Below are 12,137 nucleotides of genomic sequence, written 5' to 3'. Positions count from 1 at the left end.
TATATATATATAGGGAGTCTCTGAAGGGTCTGTACCTACAACGCTCCACCAGATAATATAGTATGTTTTTTACTATGTTAATTCTGTTTGCAGTAAAATTGTTAAAGAAACGAAATTTAAAATTGTAATTGCATTGTTTCATTTAAAAGCATATTTCTTGCTAATAAGCGACTGCTTCTAATCACGTTTATCACGTCGGGGTCACCACTTGGGGGTTGCTTTTGGTGTGAAACAAAATAAAACTCTCTGTCAACGGTACAATAAAAAGCATTTCTTAGTGTGCAGTCGTTCGCAGGTATAAGTATCTGGTCCTTAGCGCCAATCTGCCGTAGACCTTTTCCTGGAACCCTGGTGCGTCCCGCGTCTTTTCTTTGTTCTTGCAACTATTAGACTGGTTCGACGTCAGGCTGTCGCTCTTGACCTAATACTTAAAATGGGTCGCTTGCGGACATGTGTACCCACAAACTTTTAAACAAATTTTTTTATGCATTTACAAATTTAAATGCCTTTTTGTTAAAAACGGTTGTCTTTAGAGATATTAGCAAGGTATACCATTTTTAAGCAGAAAAGTTCGGGCAAAAGATTTTTCCAGCCTAAAGTGAAATACACCATGGCACAAAGAAGTTTTGGCAATTTAAGTGCGTCCTGGTGGTCGCTTGTGGTGCCCTCTAGAAGATATAACGAAATCGTCGATAAATTCGAATTTCTCATCCCAAAAAAAAACCGGATAAGTAGTCGAACGATATTAAAGAAAATGTTATTTATTTTTTTAAATTTGACATCCTGTTATCACTTTTTGGACTACGGCAATTTTAGTTCAATCGACTTAGTTTCAACCGTACTATACAGGGTGTCTCACATTTAAATAGCAGGACTTCAGGAATCAGTAGAAGACCTCATTTTGAGTCTAAAAGTTCCTATATATATGGGTCCTAAAACGCTTTGTTTCTGAGATACAGGGCGTTCAATTTTATTTTTGTTTTATTTATTTATTTTTTAACTAAATAACCGCTGACAAAAAAAATCATCATGTTGCGGCGAAAGACTTAGTATTTAAGGGCAAATAATTTGACACAGAAAATCATCGCATATTAGTTCCAGTGGTGGAGATAGAGGGGTCTCTATGCATATTTTTATAAAAAAAAGTATAGCCGATTTGATATTTTCCAAATGTTTTCGAAAAATATGAAAGAGCATTCAATTTTACCCAGAAAAGGCCCTCTTGTCCAAAGTCGATAGGAGGTGGCGTTTTCAAGAAAAACCGAAAATACTGTTTAGAAGTCGAATTAAGAAAAACCGAAAATACTGTTTAGAAATCAAATCAGACTTGAAATGTCATTCTAATATTGACATTTGCGCTTATTTTATTATAGTTTCTAATTGTGTGTAGAGTATTAAAAAAAATTGCAACAAATTCAAAATGCCGTTTAAGTTTACGAACCAAGAATACGCAGATATTCACTTCGTATACGGGTTTGCCAATGGGAACTCGGCAGAAGCTGCTAGGGAATATCGGAGACGATTTCCTAATAGAAGACAGCCGCATCCACACGTTTTTATTAATATTCATCAACGTTTCGCTAATGACGGATTGAATCTGGTCCATAGGGATCGCAACATAATTAACGTTAATATTGGCAGAAATAGGAGGAATCAGCGAATCTTGCACGAATTTGACAGAGATCCCACGACGAGTACCAGAAAAATTTCCAGGATTATTGGTGTTTCCAGGTGCACTATTTCTAGAACATTAAGACGAGATCATAGACATCCCTACCACTTACAACCTGTTCAGGGTTTACGTCCGGGTGACGAGGAACATAGAATAGCTTTTTCTCGGTGGATTCTTAACTCAATTGAAAACGACGGAAATTTTTTATCACACATATTATGGACCGACGAGTCATGTTTTACTCGTCGAGGTGTGACAAATTTACACAATCAGCATGAGTGGGCACATGAAAACCCGCATGCAATCAGACCACGAAATTTTCAGCACGAATTTAGTGTTAATATTTGGCTCGGCGTTTATAACAATTGTCTTTTCGGCCCTTACATCTTACCTCAACGACTGAATTCTGCGAATTTCTTAGAGTTCTTAGAGACCGAGAGTGCCAACATGTGGGAGGAAATTCCTCTGAATTTAAGAATGCGAGCATGGTTTCAACTTGATGGCTGTCCAGCTCATTTTGGCCGAAATGTCAGGAACTGGTTGAACACCCACTTTCCCGAAAAATGGATTGGCCGCGGGGGTATCGTTGCATGGCCTCCCCGATCCCCTGATCTGACACCCCTAGATTTTTTCCTCTGGGGTTTTATTAAAGAGAGAGTTTATACCACTACTGTGGACACAAGGGATGAACTTATTCGTCGGATTCGGAACGCATGCAGTGAAATCAGAGACAATAACTTAATTCAAATGAGACGTTCTATTCAGCGTCGGTGTCAGTTATGTATCGAAGAAAATGGTTTACATTTCGAACATTTGCTTTGATGTAATATGGTTTTCGTTATTTATTTTTGTATTTATTTTCATTTAATTAATTAAAAACAATTTTAACCGAATTTTTGAACTACATATTTAATTTAGTTGTAACACAATGTTTAAAAATTATTATTTGACTTCTAAACAGTATTTTCGGTTTTTCTTGAAAACGCCACCTCCTATCGACTTTGGACAAGAGGGCCTTTTCTGGGTAAAATTGAATGCTCTTTCATATTTTTCGAAAACATTTGCAAAATATCAAATCGGCTATACTTTTTTTTATAAAAATATGCATAGAGACCCCTCTATCTCCACCACTGGAACTAATATGCGATGATTTTCTGTGTCAAATTATTTGCCCTCAAATACTAAGTCTTTCGCCGCAACATGATGATTTTTTTTGTCAGCGGTTATTTAGTTAAAAAATAAATAAATAAAACAAAAATAAAATTGAACGCCCTGTATCTCAGAAACTAAGCGTTTTAGGACCCATATATATAGGAACTTTTAGACTCAAAATGAGGTCTCCTACTGATTCCTGAAGTCCTGCTATTTAAATGTGAGACACCCTGTATACATCGGTTCATCGCAATTATCTCTCTACATGATCTATAAAGCTGATAGTCTACTCCCATTTGCTAGTTTGTTTAGAGGTCAGCAATTTATTGAAAAATGATATCCCTCATCAAAAGCGTACCCCAATTCTCTCAGACAAGTAATTGAAACATCAGACTTTGAATTAACAATCTGATTTGATAGTATTTCACTAACCTCTGTCAATTTCTGATATATTATGAATAAAACTGTTTATTTGTATCTAGAAATGACAAAAATATTAACAGTAGTTCAAATCATCGTCCGATACATCTTAAATTGCAAATAAATCACGATGGCAAACAAGTTGGAAACTTAACTTTGATTAAATTATAACAAGGAATCAAAAATGAACAAGCATACAATGACATTCCCGATCATCAAGTGTCAAAGTAATTGGATATGACTAATTATGCATAAAATACAGTTACCATAGGACCAAAAATGGATGTAATATCACAATGGGAAACAAAAAATACATATGAATAATTTATTGATAAGATTTTGTACAAACAGATTTCTGTACGAATGCGAGCTTCCGCCTTATTTGTTTGTCTAATTCTTCTCCCAGTTCGACAATTCATTACGTTTATTTGCCCATTGGGACAACATCCTTATTTTAAGACCTACGAATTCATCCGACTGATTTTAAATTCTGCGCATAAATTTTACAATCAATTTAATCCGAGATGGGCAATAACCTTGTTTCGCCTGCCGCCCCTCAAAGCCCTCTCTGTTTCGTAAATGTCAGAGGATCCGTTTAACTTTGCGAGATGCTGGTAGGATCATCTTAAGGCCTTTTACGTCAACGTCTTGTGGTCTGGGCACTAATTTTCTTTAAACTGCCTGGAGACGCCTTCAGATTTCCCAGGCAGGGGCTATAAAAGCACGGAGTTTTTTTGTGAGGGACATGTGAGCTTAGTGAGGTAAGCCCTAACGTCAATTAAGTTTTCTTTTTGGGCGGAATTTTGCGGAAAAGTACACGCGGGTGTACAAAAATGGTCGGATGTATCTGCGTGCCTATTTCTATATGGATTATAGATTGTGGGCTAGCCTTTGTGGTCACCGGTTTGGGGATTTATTTAATGCGATTTTATAGAAGTTCAGATGTTCAACTTTTCAGGTAGTTGAATTTAATTTTTTAAAAGCTGTTGTTAAATTCCATTTCAATAAGTGTAACTTCCATATTTCTGGTTTTCAAAAAAGAGTTATATTCCTTAAAATCATTTTAATGTTTTTTCATTGATGACATTTGACAAACTAACGTTTGTTTCCAAATTTTCGGATAGACATGTTCATCAAAATTAAAACACAATTTTCTTAAAAATTTTAATACAACTAAAAAAACAATTATAAGTTGTATTGTTCTTAAAAAATATTCTTTATAAAATTAAAAAAAAAATATCCCCAATTGTCCCACAGTGACGAGACATTAGATATATTTCAGACTACTTCGATTTTAATTTTGAAAATTTGGGCAATAGTGTTTCAATATCGTCAAAAATTAATTTTTTTTTATTTTTTTTCCTCTTTATTTTATCATTTTCTAGGTTGAAAGAAATCTCGAATCTGTAAATCTCAAATCAATATTTTAATTTCTAAAGGTCACTCATAATTATTTTAGCTTCAAAGTAGTGTAAGTACCTAAAATATTTTCGAGCGACCTCTAAAAATAAATATCAACGAACTAATAATTTTTTTATTGAATTTGATGAACAAAAGAATAGAAATAAATCACGAGACACTTAAAAAATTTCTCGAGGCAAAATTTGCTACCGCACTGTGAGTATCAAAAATTTATAATTTTTTAATTTTTTAAAATTTAAGTGTCTCGTGATTTATTTCTATTCTTTTGTTCATCAAATTCAATAAAAAAAATTTCGTTGATATTTATTTTTTAGAGGTCACTCGAAAACAGGTACAATACCTTGAAAGTTAAAATAATTATGAATGACCTTTAGAAATTAAAATATCGATTTGAAATTTTCAGAATCGAGTTTCAACCTAGAAAATGATAAAATAACGAGAAAAAATTTAAAAAAATCAATTTTTGACTATTTTGGAAATTTTTAAAAATCTTGAGCAACCTCTAAAAAATTTTTTTTAAGATGGCCCAAAAAAATATTCGTTTTTTTTGGGCCACCCTAGCCTTTATATTATTGCAATTTTGGATTCTACATCAATTTTTCGGTGAATTTTCATAAAGGTTTCCTATTCTTAAAGTTAACCGTTTCTGATATACACTTTTTTAATATTTTCAAAAAAAAAAAATTAAAAATGCACTGCCTAATTCAAAGAGATGTGTATTTTACAATAATAAAGTTAGAGTGATAGAATTTATAGGAGACATAACTAAAACTCTAAGCTTCCCTACCATAATAATTTCAAAATGACTTAGTTTCATACAGGGTGGTAGAAATTTAATGCCGAATTTAATCAACTTTAAACCATTTTAACTAATTTTTTTTTAAATAGAACACTGTATATTTTTGCGAAACCTGATGAACAATTTTGTTCTCTTTGGAATTGTATAATGGTTCCCTATACCTATCTCTTCTGGTTTTTAAGGTCGTGCAGTCAACGGATATCGCATAATTTATTGCGAGGATGGCTGTGAAATTTTTAGTGGAACTTCAAAACAAGCACATAACCTATCACCAGTTTATTGTTGTCAATTTAACACATACAGCGAATGTTTATTTAAGTATTATTTATTGTTAAAGAATGGAAAATGTTAAAAAAAATTAGTAATTAAATAATTATGTTAATAAAAGAATTTTTAAGGATTCAATTAATTATGCTCATCATCAGTCAAGCTCCGCAACAATATGCATTGCTCTTATTGTACACTTTTTAGGCTATATCTTTTTTACTATTAGAGATAGATGCATCCACTATAACCCAATGTAAAAGGCGTTCTATCCAACTATGCGAAAATATACTGTGCGTTTAATTTAAAACAACACATGTGAAGTTATTTCTCGACAATAAAATATTCAATTGTTGCAACAAAGGTATTAATAGTCCGCTCCTATAAGTATTCTTATCATTTTTTTTATATTTTGAAAATTATAATTAAAAAAAAGTGACGACAGTTATGATAGACTACACGGTGTAAAATTACCACACATTCTTGCGAAAAATAGTGCAGCTGGCGTGGGATCGAGTGAGGGAATGCCATTGTTTATTAACGCGTTTAACAGGATGTTCCAAAGGCAAGTTTAAAGTTGCAAACTTTCCGTTTTGTATTATGTATAAGGCACTCAAACTTTTAGGGAACTTAGCTTTAACAAAACAATTTATAAACTAATTAAATATTCAACACCTAATAGAGTTACAAAAGGTACACCCTAGCAGTTATGAACTATAAATAGGCGATTATGATTTTGACGCGCCGCAGGCCCTCGAGAAATAAGTGAATTTATCATTACCGATATTCCATTACAGTCATATTTTGGAAGGTGAGGTGAATAATAAATGAGGTAGGGTCGTTTCCCTTTTTTGAATTTCGCTTGTTAGTTTGGGCAAATGAAGTGGTATAATATATTTGAAATGGTATAGTTTATTGATCGTTACATTAGAACTAATTTTCTAGCGACTGTATAAACGTAAAATGCAGTAACGATTCCATGACTCAGATAGACATAAACAATAGTCATTGAAGCTTTTCACCTCCGAATACTTTAAAAATGAACCGATCGACTTGAAATTTGGCAGATAGTTAAAGAAAAGGTCAATGAACATTAGTGACATAGCGCGGATTAACGCTTCCACCCTGTTGGGGATGGAAATTTTTTTTTTCAAAAATAACTGGAAATCGATAAATTCAAATTTTGAGCAAAAAATATTCGAAGAATTTTTTCGAGAAATCAATAGTTTTTTAGTTATTAACGATTGAAAACTTGGAATTTTGAGTGAAAAAAACACTTTTTCAATGTATTTTTCGCAAATAACTCAAAAACTATGCATTTTATTCAAAAAATAGTGTGAAACAAAAATGTAGCTTATAAATAAACAAAGAAAATCGTTTTTTTAAAAAATGTTGTACGTCCTATACAAAGCGAAATATGGTTAGTTGAAGGGGACTTGTTTTGGGAGGAATACTCGAATCCATGTATTCAACATCAAATAACGGAAAAAGGATTAATTTTACGTGTATAACGCCCCTGAAGTTTTTTGTAGTAGGTACTCAAAAAGACCTTCAAAATGAGTACTTATAAAAGTTATTTAGAGCAAAATTGAACGAGTTATCGTCAAAAACAGATGGGTTGCTCATATTTTGTAAGGAAAAATTAGCAGTAAACGCTGTACCATTTCCATCAGAATTAAAATTAATTGTAGACCCTTTACAATTAGTTTTGTTTTAGTGTTTTTCATACGATCCTGAAGTTAGACCGGTTTAGAATGCGTATTTTTTTAATAATGTACGGTAAGAGTTGAACACGTATTTCTCATTATTCAAAAAAAAATGCCTTATTTATATAATAACTCTGAAACTATGAAAGATACCTACGTAAAAAATGATAGACAACAATAACGTAGCTTTTTTTCAACAAATATTTTGCTTTTTTTATTCCTATAGCATAAAAAATAAAGGAGATATCACCGCTTGAAGTATCTATTTTAGTGAAAAAACGACCTGTTTCGAGCCCTTCGATCCTTTGCCTTTAAAAAACGAAGGACTTAAAAGGTTTTATATGCAAGCGATCTTACAGCTCTTGAAATTATATAATGCTTTTTTGTAAGATACTACAGCTTCAAAATTAACCGAGTTATGGTAAAAAAGCCAATGACATTTTTTCGGGGCAAAATAGGCTTTCTAATTTTTATATATTATATTATATTATACAAATAAAATAAGTAAAAAAATTTAGTGTGATTATTTATATGCAGCATAGCAATTTTTTTTATGATTGTTTATATTTAAAAATCGATTATAATAAAAATATTTTACATTAATATTGGTAAAAGGGTAGTTTATAAGAGTTGAAAATGGCAAAAATAAAATATTCTTTCATAAACAATATTTAGGGGAATAGGGAATTTTATTTTAAATGATTGCACAATTATAGCATTCCAAGATTTAAAATGTAATTTTTTATCATTTTTTTTAGCACAGGGGTGATTTAAAAGGGTTGAAAAGTGTTATGAAATACGAATTCTTTCATAAGCAATGAGGAAATTTTTATTTTAAATAATTCCACCGTTAAAGCATTCCAAGCTTTTAAAAAGTAATTTTTTATCATTTTTGTCAATACAGGGGTGGTTTTTAGGGGTTGAAAGGGAAAAATTATTTTATTAGCTATAAGGTAACTTTTATTTTAAATAATTGCACGATTTAATAATTCCAAATCTTTAAAAAGTAATTTTTTATCATAATTTTTTGCATAGGGGTAGTTTTTAAGTGTTAAAGAAAGGGTAGAAAAGATCAAATATATCATAAAACATGTTCGAGAACATGGAACATTATTTTATATTTGTGATTAAACAAGATTTTTATTAATAAAATGCTTAAAATAATTTTTGCTGCAAGCACTGATTTGCTTCCACAAAGTATTGTGAACGTTTGATTAATAATTACCGAACTGACGCCAGAAATCTCATTAAGTTCGCGTTTGTTAACTTTTATTGGAATATTTTTTTTTTTTTAAACTAATTATTTTGACATCATCTGTATTCCCTTAAGTGTTGTTTATTTATTGGCACTATTTATCCAAGTTAAGGTTGCTTCAAGTTTTCTTAAAAAAGTAAAATAGTAGTATAAAACTTTTTATAGGTTAGTTTGAAGAGCACAAAAATAGCTATATTTTGATGCCAAAAAGAATTCGAGATCTTTTTTTGTTATCAAGTTATTCGCAAATTAATAAGCAAAAAATAAATAATGATAATGAATTGAGGAACATGACGCTAACGAAGAGACATTTAATTACTAAAGCAAAATGTGTTTATAAAATAACCTACCTAAATCCACGCAAATGAGGGCATCAATAACAATCTTGAAAATAATAACAAAAACAATAACAAACAGATATTGATATTATGTAACGAAAGAACAATTAAATTTTACCAAAAGTAAAGATGACTGATTTCAAATATTATATATATATTATATTTCAATTAAATAGGGAGGTACCGGCAATAGCACTAAGAACCCTAGGAAGTTGACGCCTTTTGAAAATTCACTTTCTGTGAAAAATCTCCATTATGATTTTCACATAGGATACCATGACACGACTGTTTACAAAATTAGCCATTTAGCCAATACTCGCTCGTATTGAACGACTGAGTAGGGACATACCTTTACCAAGCCCTTCAATAAATCCGATTAATTAAAAAGGTTTTTTTCTGGAAATACAATTTTAAATACATACAATGTAATCATCCAATGTAAAGTCCGAATAAATCAATGTCACATATTTTTTTCACTAAGTAGAAGACACAAAGCCCTCAAAAGTATACAACATTTCTCCGACAATGATTTTTTTATATCTTTTCATGATTACACTGGACTTAAAAGCGTTTTATTAGAAAAAGTATTCTATGACATTTTTCCCGAAACGAGTTTCTAGTTGGTTTAGATATAGTGAAGTTGTTGGTAAGGGTAATGTAAGTTACAGTAATTAAGGTGCCCAGGGTGTTTTGTGGATAATAATCACCGATGTTAACAACGTACTTCCTGAGGACCTCTGACTCTAAAGGATAGGATGTACGTCGACCGATAATATTATTATCCTTTAACACCCGTGATGCCTTCAACGTTTAATCATCCACTACTATTTTCATTTAATCCGATAATTTTATTGCTTATGTGTGACATTTGCTTGACATTTGTGTTTTGTGTCTCTATTGACGTTTATAAATGTTAGTGGTAATTTCTATTATTGAATTGATTTATTTCTATGGAATTGCGTTTTTAATTTACTCTAGGGCATTACATACAGTGTGTCCCGTTTTTCAGGTTAACACCTCTGGAAATGTGAGAAGGCTGTGGATTTTCCGCAAGCCAATTGTTTTACAAATAATACCCTGTTGGGAGGTTATATTCTATTAATCATTTTATTGATGTGACAAAAGCCTGGCCTACTACGATTTTTTAAAAGGGTCGTTTTTTCAGAAAGTAGTGTTAGGCATTTTTTATCAAAAAGATAATATTACCGGGCTATTCAACACCCATCAAAATACCCATATACCAAATTTGAACGGCAAATGTCTATGGAGTGTTTTTTTATGTGGTGCCAAACTTCGAAAATTCAAACAACTAAAAATTATAATAAGCAGGTCAAAGATTGCCATGAAAGTGAAAACAAGCACCAATCGGGCAAAGAAAAAATACCGGCATTATAAATTTAAAACTTTTCATTATATTAATTAATTATAAAAAATAATAACTTACAGAAAATGTAATGAATTAAAAACACTAAGTTATTAAACAAAAAAATTGCTAAATTAAATTTTAGTTTTCTCCACCAAACCTTCTTCCAGTCGAACACATTTTTCCAATCGTCTTCTTAAATTTAAAAATAATTTACATAGCTGTTGTGGAGTAATCTCTGCAAAAGCTTGTCTTATGCAATTAATTAGGTCATCCACATTCCTTGGTCTGTTTTTATAAACTTTTTGTCTTATAAAACCCCAAAAGTAAAAGTCTATAGTTCGAGAAAACTAAAATTTAATTTAGATTGTTTTGCAATTTTTTGTTTAACAATTTAATATGTATTTATAGTTCATTAAGACCTACATTTTTTGTGCGTTAATTAGTACCTATTTTTATTGTGGCCGCAATTAAAAGTGTTAAATTTATAGTGTCTGTATTTTTTCTTTGTCCGATTAGTACTTGTTTTCACTTTCATGGCAATCTTTGACCTGCTTATTATAATTTGTAGTTGTCTGATTTTTCGAAGTTTGACACCACATAAAAAACACTCAATAAACATTTGTCGTTCAAATTTGGTATATGGGTATGTTGATGAGTGTTGAATAGCTTGGTAATATTATCTTTTTGATAAAAAAAATGCCTAAACCACTATCTGGAAAAGCCGCCTCTTTAAAAAATCGTAGTAGGCCAGACTTTTGTTACGTCAATAAAATGATTAGTAGAATATAACCTCCCTTCAGGGTATTATTTGTAAAAAAAATGGGCTTCCGTAAAGTCCACAGCCTTCTCACATTTTCAGAGGTGCTAACCTGAAAAACAGGACACTGTATTTATTCAAAATGCTATTTTTAATGTATCTCAAAATGGGGTAATTATTAGATACAATTGCAATTATTTTTTTACATCATCATTAACCGAAGTTTCATCACTCCAATATTATATTCTGTCCTAACACTCTGTATAACATTTTATATGAAATTTCATTATTGTTATTTGTTATCAAATTGTTATTATTATTTTTACATAATTGTGAATATCTTATTGCGGATATTCTTAGATTTTCTTTTATTGTGTGTGTTGCCAACGTGAAATAAAATTAAGTCCTAGACGTCGCGTCTGAATTAAGGGCTTGTCCGGGTCAATAAAGACCCCATTTTATTTGATGCCGATTACCGCTATAACTCCGGGATTAAAAATAAAAATAAACGAACCGGCAATGATTTCCTGCAATCCCTTTTTAGTTGGCACGATAAATCTGAACCTTTGTTTGTTTGTTCCAGCAATGAAAGGGGAAATAATAAACTGCTCGGCTCACAAAGACATTTACTTTTTGGAGACCAACACGAAAAACGAGGTAACTACCGTATACATTTAACTAATTGCTTCCATTCCCAATTAGTGTTCTTGATTTCTGTCCTTCGCAGGAGTGATTTATCCCGCAATTTTTTATCCTTTCAGGAGGCGAAAGCGAACTTGGCAAACTTTTGATTTTCGCCTTTCTCCCCGATGACAAAAAGGGATGAAATATCGAGCGAAGTGCTAAAGTTGATATTGAAGGGAATTAGTAACTGTAGCTCCAAATTACTAAACCGTTTGTTCGCAAGAATATCTCCCCAATTTTTTTTATTTCAGTAACAGTATTTAGTAACTTCGCGTTTGCTTTTGAGATTTGTTTAGTTCGAT

General features: G+C 31.5%; 1 protein-coding gene across 1 annotated transcript in view; it reads left to right on the top strand.

The window, feature by feature from the left end:
* LOC108907844 overlaps positions 1-12,137 on the top strand; it is a 70,006-nt gene that overhangs the window by 2,313 nt on the left and 55,556 nt on the right. The window contains exon 2 of the mRNA XM_018711664.1: positions 11,735-11,808. Coding sequence (XP_018567180.1) covers positions 11,737-11,808 — 72 coding nt within the window. The 5' untranslated portion in view covers positions 11,735-11,736. The remainder of the gene's footprint in view (positions 1-11,734; positions 11,809-12,137) is intronic.

The sequence above is a fragment of the Anoplophora glabripennis genome, unplaced genomic scaffold, assembly GCF_000390285.2.
Source record: "Anoplophora glabripennis isolate ALB-LARVAE unplaced genomic scaffold, Agla_2.0 scaffold224, whole genome shotgun sequence".
In the NCBI taxonomy this organism is placed as follows: Eukaryota; Metazoa; Arthropoda; class Insecta; order Coleoptera; family Cerambycidae; genus Anoplophora; species Anoplophora glabripennis.
Note: the sequence above shows the minus strand (reverse complement) of the source record. Positions and strands in the feature narration are given on the sequence as shown.